Source organism: Alligator mississippiensis, chromosome 6 (genome assembly GCF_030867095.1).
Source record: "Alligator mississippiensis isolate rAllMis1 chromosome 6, rAllMis1, whole genome shotgun sequence".
Classification (NCBI taxonomy): Eukaryota; Metazoa; Chordata; order Crocodylia; family Alligatoridae; genus Alligator; species Alligator mississippiensis.
Window position 1 is genome coordinate 89,798,666 of NC_081829.1, and position 18,416 is coordinate 89,817,081.

General features: G+C 42.3%; 1 protein-coding gene across 1 annotated transcript; it reads left to right on the forward strand.

Annotated features, from left to right (window-relative positions):
- Positions 1-1,072: 1,072 nt before the first annotated feature.
- SPMIP5 (sperm microtubule inner protein 5) lies at positions 1,073-11,142 on the forward strand. Its single transcript, XM_006262709.3, has 5 exons — positions 1,073-1,156; positions 2,173-2,394; positions 7,550-7,736; positions 10,230-10,330; positions 10,823-11,142. Exons 1-5 carry the CDS (start codon positions 1,099-1,101, stop codon positions 10,975-10,977), a joined length of 723 nt encoding a protein of 240 aa, XP_006262771.1. The 5' UTR covers positions 1,073-1,098; the 3' UTR covers positions 10,978-11,142.
- Positions 11,143-18,416: the final 7,274 nt, after the last annotated feature.

Genomic DNA, 18,416 nt, shown 5'->3' on the forward strand with positions numbered 1-18,416 from the left:
CCCCTACTGTAAATTGTGTTTTCAAGGCGATAACATTTTAGCTCCTTTTATCACTCCAGTGGTTACGGCAAATTTATTACCCTTCAGTGCTCTCGCTCTAGTGAGTGTCTCTATTGCAGCCTTCATTTTACATATCGCTCTTCCTCTAAGTACTTCCAAGGTTGTTGGCGTGTGCTTGGTTTGAGAACCCTGTTGCTGTACGAGCTCACATTTATATCAGCTTCCTCACCGCAGTCCACCTTAGCAGCAGACTCGCTGCTTTTTTTGGAAAACATTCCTTTTTGCGCCTGCAAGACTTTTGACTTGTACTTTAAGGGCTGACTTTATACTCGTAGATGCATTCTTGTGGCTCATCAGTGCATTTTATTTGCTCTAGTTTCTTTGAATCATTTTATAGGCAGATATTTGATCACCTTTAACTGCTGTCTAGATTTTCATAACTAGCAGATGCACGCTGGTCACTTTAATGCTGACTTTTGTTTTATACAGATACAGCTATCAGTACAATATTTGCAGCTGTTGCCTGTAGGCAGTACCAAGCATAGCACAAATAGAGAGGTAGTACTATCTATTTACAGAGGCAAGATCTAAAACCTTAACATTATTAAGCTAAGGTATTATTTGAAATATTTGATTCAGATTTAAGAGGAACTTTTGTACATATGAATAGTGCAAAAATAACACGTGTTTACCTCGCTGGTCTGCTCCCAGTTGATGCTATTTATGCATGCGATATACTGCAAAGCTCCATTCCACGTGTTCTAATATTACTTCACATAAAACAGGGGATCTATTATGTAGCTCTCTATACATTTTTAATATTCTAGTGTATGAGACTGTTCAGTAGAAAACAACAATATTAAAACAGCAGGATAGTATTTTTGTTCTTGATTATATTGGAGTGACGTTTCTGACATGTGGCTTCGGTGGAATTAACTTTTGAGTTCACACTAACATAATACATAAGCTGACTTTGTCCCGTTAGCTTACCCTTAAAACAGGCTATTGCTTATTTTTCATGCTATAACAGATGTATAGTGAATGACTTGAGATGAGAGTTTAGGTATTCATGTCCATTTTGTTTCAGTAAGGGAGAGCATGAAACCAATCCGAAAATATGTGGATGCGTGCAACCCTCTGTTACCTGGATATACAGGTAAATACTGTTTGGCTCTCCTTTCTCAGCCCTAAATCCAACTGAACTGTCCAGTGGAGAACTGCCTGCATTAGGGGAAATCCTCTGATGACAGACTTGGAATAGCAACCCCTATACTATTCCTTTCACAGGGACTGGGTTTGTGATGAGAAGAACGTAAGTATGGTTTAAAATCACCACTCAGCATGGCTGGTTGGGAGAACCTGGTACAGAATAACAGCGCTGATTTTGAATTCATTTAATTGTGTTAATTGGTTAACTGATGGGGGACACACATACAACAGTTTGATAAAGACCCAGACCACTCTAATGTTCATTTTTGATTCAGATCCCAGATTTTGTAGACATTTTTTCAGTTTAGATCAGAGCTGTCCAACTGATAGTTTGTGGATTGTATATAGTCCTTGAAGGGTTAGCATGCAGCGCGCATGCAGGAGGTTAGCCCTATTTCCTTAGCGTTTAACATAGTCAAAGCATTCAGGCTGAATGTTAAATATTATTATGCATTATACAACCATTCCTTATAATGAAACTAAGTATGTACATGATAAAATTTGCTTTGGGACTTGCACTTCTGCATGAAATATTTGCTTCTATTGCTACAGAGCAGTTCTGTTCTACCATTAGTACAACCATGATTTGCAACGAGTCCAGAATGAAAGATCTGTAAATAATCATAAGTAAGGGCTATAAAATATAATGAATAGTATCCGGTTACCCCATTGATATATAGGACATGCTCCTTATTCACTGTTAGAGAAATTCACATAATAAAGTGCTTTGTCATAAAGGGATTGTACACACATAGCCCTTGCCAAAATGTGTTTTATTCTTAAGGTTATATTTCAAAACTAAGGAAGTCTTGTTATCAAGTACATGAATATACAAGAAATCATTTGAAGAGCTAAGCATGGCAGATAATTAAGTGTTTGATTATTTACCTCTGACTTCAAATGCTTATATACTTTTCTATTAGATCCTGGGAAATTTATAAAAAAAATTTGCTAACATTGCAGGCTACATCCCTCAAAGATGCTATAGAGTTGGCACTAGTTATGGAAACGATTCATTGGTGTGCATGACCTCCATGTACAATGCTGTCCAAAGAAACAACGACATGAAGGATGAGCTAAGATACATAGCAGCCACTACACCCCGACTTCCACCTATCTGCTGCAATGAAGATGTTTTACAAGCCCTTTATGAGTATAATTATAAACACCATCCTTATATGCTAGGTACTGTATTTAACTTGTAAAGAACGTGATTTCAGCTAAACATTCAATTAATGTTACTAGTACAATGTGAAATATAATTACAGTCTTCAAGGACACATTTAAGAACCAGATTTTGCCTTCAGGCTTGCTAGCGTACTGCCCTGATTTCAATGGAAATTGCACACGTGTCCAGTCAGAGACAAAATTTGGCCTTTTCACCTTCTATTTCTTTTCTAAGCCTTCGGTCTCCTTAATTCAGTACATTTACAGGTGCACACTTCTTGATGTGAAAGGATTTCCGTGGGTCTTGCACCAATTCTAATTGTGTTGCATAAATGGGACTGCAAACAGATTCGGCCTGCAACGTGTCCACAAAGCAAGCTACTCGCTAAAACCTGCAGCCTACATTTCAAGTCTGGTGCTAATAAGACACCGAGAAAAAGCATAAAATGAGCAGAAAGAAGAGATGTTTCTAGAGTGTGAGATCTGACTTTCTCAGAGGTCTCTCTCCTGTTTTCCAAACAACCGTCCTAACCCTCATCTGAACATCTCTGCAACGTGGGGGGAGGCTGAGTTGGAGTTCCTTTATTTTGTGGAAAAGTGGCCCGTGTTTGCAAACTGCTGTGCACCGACAGCTCAAATAAACTGTGATGGGATCTGCAGAAGTTCCTTGTCTCTGAAAACTGGGTCTCTTACTTTGGTATCTAATCTTAACACATTTTGGTTATGACATTTTTGCCTGCTTTGTTAGGACTGGATCCTGCCATCTGTGTGTCACAAGTAAAGTACCTTATGGAGAAAGTGATCCTGTGCTAAAATACTACTCAAATGCAGGGGGGGGGGGGCGGAAACTGAGCCTTTAACCCTTTGTTAATCAGGAAACTTAAAGAGGTTTTGAGTAAAAGGAAAAAAAAAAAAAGTACATTTGACCCTGTATTGTTCCACAAATTGTACTGTGTATAAAGAACATTTTCCAGCAGCAAAAGCTGTCTTGCTTTACCGCACTAAAAATGCCAGTAGCAGGAGTGTTATACAGCCCCTAGAAACAAGAAGCTGTTTCTGCTAGGGTGAATTATGATTTTTGGAGGTGATGGTAGTTTCCACCCATTTCCACGTTCTTACCTCTAAGCATGTAAATGGCTTCATTTATTTTATTAGGTCAATGAAGTTTGACACATGGAACTGAATCCTGTAGTGGGTGATGTGAGCATATTTGAGATATTTTGTAAAATCAAATGATAGAAATCCTAAGCCAGCTATGACAAATGGTACCAGTAGCAAGTGATAGTTGTGGAGATAGCTCATCTGTTTGTGATTTTTATCTTCAGCTACGTGGGCCTAAATTCTGCCCTGGCCGGAGTCCGCCAAATAGTTGCAAAGGAACCACTAGTTTTGCAATCTAACCAAGGAGGCCCTTCTAATTCTTCCTCATTCATAAAGTACTAACATCTGTTTCTCAGTTTCCAAAAATTTTACTCCCTGTTCTAATAATAAATGGTGTTAGCTTGGTGCCGATATGGTTAATATAAGTTCCGTAGTTAGAGTTTTAGCCCTACCGTATTGTCACATTTCATTGCAGGTTTGTCTGGGGAATCACCCAGCCTCTCTAACATGTACATAAAACTACAAAGTTACTCTCACATCGTAACTTCTTAAAACTTGTCCTTCTCACTCTTGTAAGGATCACAGAGTAGTCCAAGGATTCCAGTTCTCCCATCAGCCGTACCTCCTTTTCCTCCAACTCTTTCCTTTGCATAAGGAAGCTTATTTTGTAGGGCTGTGCGAAGCTTCGGGTGCTGATTCGATTTGGAGGAGATTCGGCCTGATTCGGCAGCTGAATTTCTGAATCCGAATCAAATCAGGAGACCAATAAAAAGGTCTGAATTGATTTGAAGCTCTCCAAATCGATTTGGAAAAGATTCAAAGAGCTTCGGCAATTTGGGCAGTCCTCGCTCACTGCTGCAGGGAGCTGGAGCCGGGCTCTATGCCGGTAAGTACGGGGCAGGGACAGGGGGGGCTGGAGGAGGGGATAGGAGACCATGGGGGCACCCCTGCCAGGTGCCAGCCCCTACCTGCTCCCCCAGCCCCCCCACATGGCTGCCCTGCTCAGCCCTAGCTCCCAGGCTAAAAAAAAAAAAAAAGCTCCCACTTACCAGCTGTTGCCAGGTGGGGGAGTGATCCCCGCTGCCCTGCGCTGCATGGGGAGCTCTGCCATCCAACCCCCACTCACTTTCCCAGCCCTCCCCCCCCCCCCCCCCATGGCTGCCTTGTTTGGCCTCAGCTCCTGGCTCTAAAAAAAATAAAAAAGCCTCACACTCACCGACTGCTGCAGTGGCCTCAGGGCTTCTGGGAGCTCATGGCAGAGTCCCCCACACAGCATAGGACAGTGGAGGGCAGTGGGGATTGCCCTGCTGCTTGGCAGGAGCTGATGAGTTTGGGGTTTGGGGCTTTTTTTTTCTTAAAAAAACCAGGAGCTGGGGCTGCATGGGACAGCTATTGACAGGGCTGGGAGAGCGGGCGGAGGATGGGCCTGTCCAATTTGCAGATGTGTCTGATTCGGCAGCAGCTGAATTAATTCAGGGCAGTGATTTGAATCACCGAATCGAATCACTGTCCCCTGAATTGGCCAAATCTGAATTGGAAGCAAATACTAGCCACTTCACACAAGCCTATTATTTTGTAGTACTTCACAATTCATAGATGATTGAGTACCTTCTCTTCTTTGAAAACCATGGGCTAGGTGCAGATCTTACCCTTCATGTGCATTATAGAAAGAACTTTAAAGCCATAACAAAACAGATGTTCACAGCACTTAAAGCGCTTTTGAAAGGGTGGATCCTGCTCTAAGTTAACCCTTGATGGATGTGGTAATAGACTAAAGTGCTTTAGGTTAAGTGCTTTTTTGAACATCTGTACTACACCCATCACTCTTCAATGCCAGTTGTATTCTGCCACCATCCAGGGGTCCCTCACTGGTTGGCTTGCTAGCATTGGCTCATTTGCTCTGCATAAGCACTGGCCCAGCCCTGTCTTCTCTGTCGTTTCCCTGCACAGTCAGGTGTGGGGGGAGGGGGAAGGAATGGAGCCTCTGCAGTGCAGATCCCTTCCCCAAAGCTTATAGGCTCAAGTCTTGGGGGCTGAGCCAGGTCCACATGCCAGAGAGGCTCTATTTCGAACCCCTACTGGACCCAGTTACCAAAAAGCCAGCCGGGCAACACCGTAGCTTCTGGCTGGAGGTGTCAAGAGGCTGGGATGGGGGAGGGGAGAAGGGAGCCCCTGCTGCAATGAACCCACCATAGCTTGCTGGCTGGGGCTTCTGGGGGGGCGGTCAGGTATGTCCAGCAGGAGGATTCCCTTCTCACCCCCCACCCCACTTCCTGGCACAGCAAAAAGCCAGCTGGGCAGCCCCATGCTGCAGCTCCTGGCTGCAGCTGTCAAGAAGTGAAAAACCAGCTGGGCAGCCCTGTACCGTAGTTCTTGGCTGCAGCTGCAAAGAGACTAGTGTGGGGGAATAAGGGAATCCCCTGGCCATGCAGACCCGAGCCAGCAAGTTGTGGAGGGGCCCTCACAGTGAGGTCTCCCTTCCCCCGACCGTTCCCCCCAAGCCACTGCAGACCGTCGCCAGCTGGCAGAGGGAGTGGGGCTAGCTCTGGCAGCCTCCTGGGAGATGTGCAGGAGCGCTCCCCACCTGCTAGCCTTGGCCAGTACGGGCAGGCACTGAGCCTACTCCCAACCACTGAACAGCAAATGTCTGTTCGGTTCGTTCCCACACTAACTTACATCACTTTAAGTTAAGTGCCAGGGAGCACTTCCTCCAAAGGACTTTTGGAACATCTGTACTCAGCCATGATCTCGAAACACAAAAGTTCTAGCATCAGGTCATAATTTGCCAAGGCCTTTGTGCTGCAAAAGATGGCCACACCAGGATCCTGCAGATCCTTGGCAGTCGTTATATCCACTGGAATGTTCCCAAATTGCAGTTCCTCGGTCTGGGATGAATGCTTTTCTCTCTGTCATTTCATCCACTGCTGATCAGCAACTGCCTCCAGTGCTTGAAAATGGCAGCTGCTTAACAGGGCAAAGAAATACAACACTGCAATTTAAACCAGGAATTTCAGTTGTTTCCTGTTAAAATGGCAGGGGTCAGGTATATGGCAAGTAGAATGCTATTTCTGGTGTTGCAATTTGGATAGAACTAAGGTACTACTATTCATGCACAAGCATTTGGAGATCACCTGTTAGATCTGATTGCATTCAATCAAAAAGCTCTTACTGACTCCAGTGTGTTTAATTGACCACTGGCCAAAGTCTAGAGGTTGTTTTCTTTTTAGTAAAGCAACAAGTCTTGGTGGAGTAAAATCTGACACCGCTTATATGACTTCTGGTTTGGGTTAGTGCAGTATTTCAGGTGGGCTAATTAGCACTGCTCCCAGTGACATGGATTTCGTAGAATCCTGTGTGTGTGCGCCAAGCAGTATTACCTTACCTCTCTTCTGGGAGCAATTTTTTTCCAATTTGGGACAAGCATCCCATTTTAGGGAATCTGCAGGGTCAGCAGGGCACTGCCCTGAAAATCAGGACTATCCCAGAAAACATGGGTTGATTGGACACTTTGACTTAGGTGAGCAAGGACTTCACGATCTGCCCCGCATTAGAAAACAGTAATGTTAACTAGGTACCAATAAGGTATATATCAGAATAATGGGCGCGTGTACATGCGCTGGACGTCTCCGATTTGTGCTAATTAGCACATGTCTGAACAGATTCGATTAATCGAGTCTGCTGGAGTGTGCTAATTAACATGCTCCAACAGCCTCCGTGTCACGTGTATTCAGTGTCCCTGAGCTTCAAAATGCTTCAAAAAGCCCATTGAATGAACTTTCGTTCAAGCACCCTGCCACCATTTTGAAGCGCAGGATGCTGAATGCATGTGTTGCTGTGAACCCTTTAATTACAGTCACTCTTGGAGCCCCTGTAATTAAAGTGCCCTCCACCCCGAAGCATGTGTAAAGATGCCCAGTAAGACTACTCTTGGTAAGGGCCTGGCATATGAATTAACAGCACTTTTTTTGTTTAAGCAGGCATTTTCTAATTGCCTATGATACAACAGAACCAGGTAATTTTCTTAGGCTGCTAGATGTAATTTTGACCTAAAAGCTATCTTCTGATTTTTCAGGGACTAAGGAAACTAAGAGAAGCTTACTAGAGCCACCAATTCCAGGCTGGACTGGGTTTGTGCCTAGAGCTAAGGTCACTGATCTTGGAGATGGTGTCCGCTACCATGAGATGGCCAAGAATTGCTATCAGGATTTTAAGAACATAATAGATCAAGTCACGTGTGATCCTTCTAGTAAAATAAACAAGTAAGTTTATATTAGACTTATATAATTATATTATATATTATAGATATAATAATTGTATTATATCTATTAGATAAATATAATTATATTAGATAATATACAGGTGAAAAGCATTATATAAGATTATTATTTTAAGAATGGCTTGATATACTAGAGCATATAAGCCTGTGTTGGTTTATGAAGACTGCAGCATGGTGCATGTCCTTAATACTTGTATTTTAAAACCTTGCTTCTCTATTATAAGTTCTTAATACTTACAATAAAGAGCACACAAGAAGCAGTGTATATGGAAGGATGTTAACTCATGTCTTGCATGTGCTGATGTTTTCTGCCCACAATTTGAACTGTGACACTTAAAAACCTACTTGCTGTGGGGACCCGGCTGATGACCCTTTTAAAGTATTTGCAGCATCTCCCGCTGCATGTTGGATGTAAGGTCTTGTCTTGGATCCACACCTTAGTTGCATAAAGCACCCATTTACCACATTGTGATTCGTGAGGTCAGTCAGGAGCAAGATCCTGCAAATACAATCAGTACTGCAAATCCACTTGGCAAAAACATGGCAGGTTTTTCTCTGCAGTTGCTCTTCAGCTCTGGAATTCCCTTCCTCTTAAGGCCTCCAGAATCCAGGTGATTTGGAAGGTATATAGGACCTTCCTATATGGGCAGGCATTTAGCCACCAAAGCTTGGCTGAGATGTGGTTTAGTGGCTCTCTGTTTTATGTGGCTATTCTAGTTCTGTTTTAAGCTTGTTTTGTTCTTTGGGGTTTTGGGGGTTTCTTTTTTTTGGTCCCATTGTTGTGCTCTTGTTTTATAAGTTCTTCTGTCCCCTTATTGCAAGCCTCCCTGAACCTTTGTTGGGAAGGGCATCGTATAAATCAAATAAATGAATGGATAAATAAAAAGGATGACTTTAATGACACGTGTTGCTACCCTGGCACAATTCTCTTGTGGATGTTCACCCACGCCCCGTTGTGTGCAGCAGGACAGTCTATAGCAGTAGCTGAATTCTCAGTCGAGAAAGGGCCTCCGTTTTGCAACCAAGAGCCCAGTCTGATCTTGGTGGTGCCTGCGTGCGAGCTCTGGTGAAGACTGAAAGTTCAGTGGTGAGATGAGACGAAACTCTTGCCAACAGGGTGGTTTTTTAATCCAGCAAAACTCATTGGATGTCTATCGATGTCATGTATTTGTTTTGCCAATGAATTTCAAACGTTGGGGTTTTTTCTGTTTATTTGGCACTTTTATTGCCATAAAACTTCAGTCAGCTCAAAACTTCCTGTCAACAAAGCCTTTGCAGTTGTCAGGAAGGTGAAACCAGAGGAATAAACTAAGTGATTTGTGTCTTTTGTCGTGGGGAGGGCAAGGGTGCCGCTTTAGCAGCTGGAGAGGCCAGGGTTCCTAACAGTGGGGTCCTCCTATTTAATGGCTGAGAAAGGCAAAGCATTTGGCAGCTTGGAAGAGGTGGCAAGGCATCAGATGTGAGGTTCTCCATTCCTAAATTGGGTGCAAGGGAGTTCTTCCTTTCCTCCTGCCACCAAGTGAAAGATCCTGCACCTTCTCCCTCCAGCTGATAAGGAAATACATTAAACTCAACACATCCATTTCCCATAGACTGGTGCTCAACCAACACAAACTCACCCCTCATATGCCACCACGGGGCACATTTACATGAGACACTTACTGCACATTAGCTTAATAACACTGCACAGTAGCGTGGTGGGTCAAAAACCATGCTCATACACTACTGCGCAGTGGTATTAGGCTAATGCACAGCAAGCGTCACAGAATAACCATGCACTGGCATTACTGTGCAGTAACTTTAGTTACTGTGCATTTAGTTAGTATTTCATTAGTCAATTATTAAACTAAATGTTCAGAAACTAAGGTGCTTTAATGAACGTGTAGAAATGTCCACAGCCTATCTGTTAATCCTTGCCGAAGCTGTAATTAAGGTTTTGCTTTAGGGAGGCTGCTAGTGCGCCGTGTGTCAAATGTTTCTCTGCGGTAAATAATACGCATTTTATGGTCATGATCCCCTTCCACACAGCTTTTCCTGCATAAAGTAAAGAGGAAAATGCACTGCATTATTGGAGTTGCAGGTATGTAGCTGAGAGCAGACCTTGGTCCAAAGAATGAAATCTTGGTCCATTAAAAAGTATGGGAGATGCAATCTAAGACTCATTTTAAGACTTCACTAGCGATGCTGCAGTCTTCTCCCTTTGCTCATTTGATTCTGTGCTTTTGCAAAACTCCCATAAAAGGCAATAGATATTAGCAATGTTCAGGGAACATTTGAGTGTTTTGGATGTACAAGGAAGGCTCGGTGAGCAGTGCGCTTACAGATGGGAGAATACACATCTCCATGAACCATGGACGAGAGGGTTGAAATTCAAATCTGAAAATTAAGTGAAACGTACCGGCTAAGAAAATTCCAAAAGCATCCAAGTCCGTTTTTAAAAGGATTCATTCTGAATGGTCATTTTATATTATTTTAGAGGCGAGAAGCCCAACGTTGAAGTTAGCCACGTTCCAAAGGTGTACCACAGATCCTACAGGCCTGAAGGGATGATACCAAAATACACTGGTCACGTTCCACGTAAGGACTTCGAATGTCTTGCCTTTAAAAACATACAGTTCACTATTGAGAAACTGTTTTCCAGCATTGATTTACTACTTATTTATTTTGGTTGTTCCCTCTTTTTGAATTAAAAGCTGCCCATCCAATACTCTAGCCGCTCTTAACAATATTTTAAAAGCACCTGCTTAAATATTGTTGATTACAGCAATAAGAAATAACCCCGTGTCAAGATGATTATAACAAAAAACAACTAGCCTTTCCACAAAATCCTCACCAGAGTGCTCTGCTGTTGCTTACCAGCTAACCCACCTCCTTAGTGGGGAGGAAGAAAGGGCCAACTTGACAGTTCAACCTCAAGGCTAGCAAACAAGGGAGAGAAGTGAGCTCCAGTGGCTCAGACGCTAATGGAGAATAACTGATGTCAGTGGGAATCCATTGTAGGCACTCCAAGGAGGCCCTGAATTGGGCAGGGGATTTAGCATTTAAGCAATGGACATTTGTTTCTTGCAGATCAACATCTTACTGTTGGAAAAACCTATGGAAACTTGTGCCGAAGCTGCTCTGCGTGCAGTCACAAGGAGGCGTGCTATGGCGCATATCTCACTAAGAAACATCGTGCCGAATGGAAGCACCAGAAGAACAGGGAATGTGACGTGAAGAGCTGAGACACGTAATGCTTTCGACTTTGGCAAGTGCTGATTAAAAGCCTAATTAAATACTATCTGTGATGCGTGTGTCTAAGCCTTTTAGGCTTGATTCCAACCTTTAATGCTTTATTATTTTGAGATGTGTCGTGCTTTGGACAAATTTCACTTGTGAGGCGAACATAAAATCAGGTTATATGAGTCATGAACCCATCTAGTGTTTAGTGCTTAGCATTCTTTTAATGTCCTTTAGCAAAAATACTCAGAGACTTGTTCATTATAATTCACTTCTGTTTTCCTGAATGGAGGGCACTGAGTGTTTGGACTGAAGTAAAAAACGTACCAGGGTGAACAATTCCAGAGAGCAAGAAATCTTTAACTTGGACAGGAATTCAGTACAGGAGGGCAGGCATGGTGTGTTGGGCTAAAACATTTTAACAAGTAACATTTAAAATACTGCTTAAGCCAACATTTCCAAACTGCTGAAAAATGAGCCTCACTTCATAAAAATAAAATCATTCTTGCTGTAATTCAACCACCCCCTTTGTGATCAAAGTCTACTCATATTTATATTTATATTTATATGGGATTGACACATACTCGTTCCCTGCCTCCTGGCTTAACTTTTTGTGTCCTTTGATGGTTTTGGGAGACTGGAGTATAGACAGGAGGCTGAGGCAACATATATCAACAGATTGTGATACAGCCAGTCATGTAAATGTTATTTTTTCCAGAATTGGTGGGTTTGGAGAGATCAGAGGTCCCCTTTTCTCCTCAAGTCATAGCTATAGGGCATTAGGTCTGTGCAAAGTGGCTAGTATTTGCTTCGGATTCAGCCAATTTGGGGGGCAGCGATTCGATTCAGTGATTCGAATCACTGTCCCGAATCGCTTCGGTCAAATCTGATTTGGAGATTTGGCTGCTGCCAAATCTCTGAATCACCCAGGCCCATCTCTCCCCAGTCCAGCAATGGCCGCCCTACCCACCCCAGATCTCGGCACTTGTTTAAAAAAAAAAAAGCCCTGACTCAGCAGCTGCTGCTGGGCAGGGGGCAGTCCCCACTGCCCACCACTGCCCCATGCTGTGTGGGGGCTCTGCACGAGCCCCCTGCCCCACTGCCCCAGTCCCACCCCATGGCTGTCCTGACGGCCACGGTTCTGGCCCTTTAAGAAAAAAAACAAAACAAAAAAACCCCGAACTCACTGTTCCTGCCAGCGGGGGGTAATCCCTGCTGCCTCCCGCCATGTGGGGGGCTCTGTATGAGCCCCCTGAAGCCCCAAGGCCACTGCACAAGCGGTGAGTCCTGGGGCTTTTCTTCCTTTTTTTGTCTTAAAGGGCTGCAGCTGAGGCAGGCAGGACAGCCATGGGGGGTCGGGGGAGTGGGGGGTGTCGGGGGACTTGTGCAGATCCCCCTGTGCAGCGTGGGGCATTGGGGATCGCCCCCCCACCCGGACACTCGGTGAGCACCAGGGCTTTTCTTTCAAGGGCGGGGGGCTGGGGCAGCGGGCGGGGGTTGGGGGGGCTGGGGGAGCAGGTAGGGGTCCCCCCATTGTCCCCTCCCCCCTGCTTACCAGTTCTGAATCCAGCTCCAGCTCCCTGCTGCAACCACCGGGGACTGCCCGAATCATCAAAGCTCCCCGAGTCTTTTCCGAAGATTCAAAGAGCTTTGAATCAGTTCGGACCTTTTACTTGTTCCCCTGATTTGATTTGGATTTGGAGATTCAGCCACCATATCAGGCCGAATTTCCTCCGAATCAAATCACCACCCAAAGCTTCGCACAGCCCTATAAGGCATCACTACCATTCTGGTCCTGATCTAATGAATATGATTTTTAAAGTTAGCTCAACATACTGAGATCACGTATCAACATCTGCACCAGACCTTTCATCCCACACATGAATCTGAACCATATTAGCAACTGTGAGGCAGGTTGTGTGAATTGCCCTAGTGTGATCCACAGAGCAGGCCACCTCCTTGGTGTTGCTGCCTCAGAACTGAAGCGCCGCAAAGGTAATGTACAACGATTCTTCCCCTTTTCATCTCGTTTCCCTTGCCCCTAAACACTTGCACAGCCAGAAACAGCTATGTAATTAATATCAGGATACCTCCTAAACAGGCACAGGAAGACCAGAAGGATCTAGATCTTAAAAATGGGCGGTTTGCAAATATTTATTGGCACGTTTCCTGTTTGGAACCACATCAAAGAAGTGGACCTGTTTGGAAAACAAATCAAAGCAGCAGCAGAAGTTATCTTTGCAGCTCCCCAATTTTGTTAGGCTGTTATCCTTCTTGGGGGTTTTGTTATCTTCATATGGTAAGAGAGACATTTTATTTCCTACCAATATTAGAGCATACATCTGTGTCTAGCTAATTACATTTCTTATTATATGTAAAACTAGTTTGTTCTGTCAAAATGATCAAACTCTGACCTGAGGGAGTGATGAGAGGAAGGTTTGGATTTAGCTTTGCTAATCAATTCCATAATATCTCCTTTTTTTTACAATGGCATGATTTAATAGCACCAATTTTTGCTTTCAGGTCTTGACTTCTGTGTTAAGCATTTAAGTTTCAATTTTTTTTAATCTTTTAACCTTTATCCCTTTGATTTTTTTTCTCAGCCTATAATTTATTATGCAGTTTCCTGTCAGAGGAGGAGGTAGACTAGGTGACTTTTACTGTGTTGCAAATTATAATTATTATCGTTATTTGCATTAGTAATGGATTCATTCTTACAACTGAAAACAATTCCATTATCTGATCAGACAGCTATCTTCACATTGTCCGGGATCATAGATTTTCATTAGGCACCTCTTGCTCACTAGGTCAAAAGGAGCACTCTTCTTCAATACAGTAGTAAATGGTCTATCTGCTCACAATGCTTCCCTGAGCAAGAAAAGGGTGCTAACCCTTTAGGAACAAACCCCTTGCTGCTTCTCCTCTGTCTTTCCATCACACCTTGAAAGAGTATGTCTAGACTGCCATGTACTATAGAAATACCAGAACAATTTCAGAGACTGGAAGCAACCTGAGTGCCCTTCTCAGCATGCTGAATGACTTCATGTGCTGCTCTGTACTACCACAGATAAACCGCTATCCATATTGAGGTGTTTGCACTACACTGCAATAGGCAATGTGGATCTACTCTAAGTGAGAAATATATATTTTGTTAACATTACCTACAGATAGTAATCAAAATACCTCTGCGTGTGGTCAGTAGAGGTTGGCCCAGGCTTGTAATGCAGATTCAGTGGCAGAAAATGCAAGCAAAATTATTGCTTTACCCCTGCAGACGTTTTGTCTCCTCTTTTAAAGTAAACGTAGATGTGTCTGTATCTTTGGACCAATAGGAGGATTGAATTCTTCAAGTTCTCGCTTATTCCGCTCAGTGTGAGAGGCAATGTTGGGGACAACCTATCAGCAAAGGATGGGATTGAAATGAATGGAGAAGCTTCTTCATCTGTGCTTCACCTTTGAAACATTTTGCGCCCTCCTGGGGATATAACAAGCTCACAACATCGCTGTCCAAATTAGCGAGCACCTGGGGACAGGTAAGGGAAGTGCTTCTCAGCTTTGTTAGACCTGAGAACCCCCCTCGTTAGACTCAAGGGTAGCCCTTAGAAAGTGCCAACTCTTAGTTTACATTTATTTTTTGACTACGGAAAAATAATAGAGCAATTTTTCTGTTGCAAAAAACTCAGAAAAACCATGAGAGGTCAGAATGTTTTAATACTACGGTTTCCTACTGAAATCTGAATTTATCTTGTGAATCGTGTTTGCACATCTAACAGGGCTAACATTACATGGCACCCCATAGCATTCTTGAATGGATCTCAAGGCACTCCACGGTGCTGTGGCACCCTGGTTGGGAATCACTGATGTAAGGCTACTGACTTGGTTGAGCATTTTTAGTGATTCAGAACAACGTGGATTGGGGTTGAGGGCAGCAGAGAACTTTTTTCTTCTCCCTTTCCAATTTTATCATGTTAAAGTCAAGGAGCAACAGTCTTTGATCAGAAGAGAAAAGATGACTAGAGAAGGTTCCTGAGGAAGGGACTTGATGCCTGAAGGATTCATCAACAGCTCTCCCAACTACATAGTTGGTCCAACAGAAAAGCCACAAAAAACCCTTGCCTGTAGAGGAAGTTCATACATCCCAAGCAGTCATCTTCTGTCAGCCATATTGGGATTTTCTACCTACTGTTATAGGCTGTGGTTTAATGGATCAAGAACAGAGTCATAGGTTTATTTCCAAGTATGCTTCTCTCTACCCCGGGCATATTCGGCAAGTCACTTGACCAATGTGTGTTCCAGTTACTATATGAATAAAATAGTGGCCGATACATACACTCCTTTGTGATGCATTTTAGATACGTGATAGCGCTAGGCTACATAAGTGCCAAATATCAGGTCATTTTTGATGAGTTTAGGTGATAAGAATGCCATCTCTTAGGGACATGTCTCAGTTTTATGTACCCAGCTAGAGGTCCTAATGGGAAATTTATTTCCAGAACGTGGGAAATCAACATTGGCTGAAAATGAGGTCCCCTTTCATGGCATTCAAACTGCAGATTCAGAAGCTGAGGCACCCCAAATCCCTGGTTAATTTGGGTTTTCATCAGTGCAAGACTGTAGCTACCTAAGATCATTACATCATGAAACACTGTGCTTTTTTCCAGGCTTAGGTCCTAGATTTTTCTTCACTTCCTTAATTGCTTTGAGGACAAATCTTACTCACTGCATCAGTGAAATTAAAGGTAAGATGCTCCAATACCACAAACACATACCAATAATTATACGGCACTTAGCGTACTTGGGTCCCATAAATGTCTTTGGTTACCAACAGAATATAGATGGTAAATGTGGTAGCCACAGTGGCATTCCCCCAATTTCAATTGTATGATTAAATGTGCATATATAACTACTTCAGGATTTTTTCTGGTTTCTTTTTTGTGCACAGCCACGATTCAGAACCAAGTGGCATTTGGCCATGGTTAATATTTTTCAGGTGAGCTGGTCAAAAAATGGTGTATTTTTTCATGAAAAACACTGATGAAAATGATTTTTCATTCACTGCAAATATGGGGGGGAGGGAAAGCACTGAACACTGAAATCAAAACACTGAAAACGGAAATTAAAATGTTCAGCCTTTTAACAAAAAGCAACTTTTGTTTCACAGTAGTGGACATTTTTAAAGAGATAAAACAGTCAGATGAGCCATTTTCAACTGAATGAAATGTTTTTGACCAAACAGTTTTAGTTACAAGACCTGCTTTACCAAATTAAATACACATATTAATAGTATGTCTTTTAAACTTATCTTCTACAATATAGCTAAATAGTATCTGATTTGCTTTAACGTCCATAACAAAATAGACTTCAGATGTTATTTAATAGACTCCTCATTTGTTACATTTTATGACAAATGTCAGCAGGACTGGAAAAGAAATCTATACGCATAAAATGCCAATAGCAGCAACTGTGACTCGCTGAAGAGAGCTTTAATCTGAGATAAGAAATCTTTAAGAGGTTCAGAAGAAAGAACTCATCACTGCCAAATTATTCAAGAAATATTTTTCAATTGGTGGCACCAAATTAAACCATTGATGTATGTGGAAAACTAAAAAAGATATATTCTGTAGGCAGCACTGAGCACTGCTAAACCTCACTAAAATTAGTTATAAGAGATCGTTAGTGTCTTTTTGACAGTTCTCATATTTATTAGTACATATATGATGAAAATGCGTAATCCAGAACAATTTTAAATGTAATATATGTATTACATATTATTATATGTAAATATATTAACTATATTAGCTCCCACATTTAAATGCCAACAGAAGTGTTGCACACCAACCAAATAATAGTAATTTCCAGCAGAAATGATAAAATCTAAGCTACGATGTAGGTATTACTCATCAAATTACTCATTCCATAACCACAATTATGCCATATTTGTTTTCTAATGTTGATAATAAAAGATACATGTTGAGGTCTGAGTTGTAGTTCTCTTTCTTTAATAAACAAAAATACGCTTTTGACAGGCAACAATATACGACACGTCTTTGAAAGGATGCAGATAAAACCAAAATGTTGCCGCATTTAAAGATTCAATCAAAGACTTGCTGTGAATGGTATGATATTAAAGTTAAAAAAAACCCCAATCTCGTATGTATTTTGAGCATGCTTTGTCGCAAATAGCATTTCTAATAGATAAGAATGATTATATGGTAAAGATCGTAATTTATATATCCCAAGCACTATGCTTTTGTCACTGACATCGTTAAGGAATTTGACATGTTTCCAGGAGAACAATATGTGTCAGCTGAAATATATACCAATTAGCCATAACCGGAATGCTGAAATGAACGATGTGTGCACATGCTATACTTACAAGTAATAACATGTGGTTTAAAGTCGTTTGCGTTTTCAAACAAGACTTCTTTTTATGTTGTCATTTGAAAAATCTAATATTTCAAAAGGTCAGGAATAAATAGCGGCATTAGCATTAAAAGCTAGCTAACGGGAAAGTAATTTGTTGTTCATTTAACGTTGCATTTTATGTAACAGCTTTGTAAAATGGTCGTTTTTCCTCTTCTAAAACAAGGTGAAGGCTGCTCCAGTTCATTATTAGAAGAAGATTTTGTATTATACCATTGTCAACTTTAACGTCTTGATTCCGTTAGGTGTTTGTTAAAATTATACGGTCTGCTGAAGTGGCTATGGCAAAGGATAATGCGGGGAATAGCACGACTGTCAAAACAAGTACGTAGGCAAGTATCTGCTTATACCAAGGTACAAGGAGTGAAAGACAAAGGAGAAACTCTCCTGCAGTGTTAGGAAGTTAATATCCCTGTAGAATTTACCCCAGTAAGAGGTGCTGAGATCAGCGAGCCAAATTTTAAATGAGAGTTCATGCAAAAACCCCATGTGCTGCAGTGTTAATTGGCCAGGTGAAGCAATGAGCTCTGACATCATGTTGCAGTGTATGAGGTCCCTGTGTAGAGACTCTGTATGGTTAATACGAGTTGTAGATGGGGTAGAAGGCGTGTACTAAGTGGCTTTGTCCCTGGCATGCTTACATTTCCCTTCTTGTTCTGGTTTGGAAATCACCTATCAAGGTCATGTACTCCCTGTGCAAGGATCTGCGCAGAATCTGATAAATGGGACCTTTGTTGCTTGACCCGTTACTCAGGCAGGCAGCAAATAAACACTCCCATTACTTAAACGCTCTTGTACCTGCACAATCCAACTTAATACAGGATTTGGTGCACATGCAAGTCCTCACAGCTATTGCAGTTACTATACTTTCTCCACCCACATTCAGTCCATGCTGGTGGATGCTTTGCCTCAGACTAAAGTAATGAGGTTTATGCCACATTATGGCAACTCTAACCAGGCTCGGTGGTACCTCTGCAGCTTCAACAAATTGAATGAAGTCACATGGGAATACCTGAGAGCA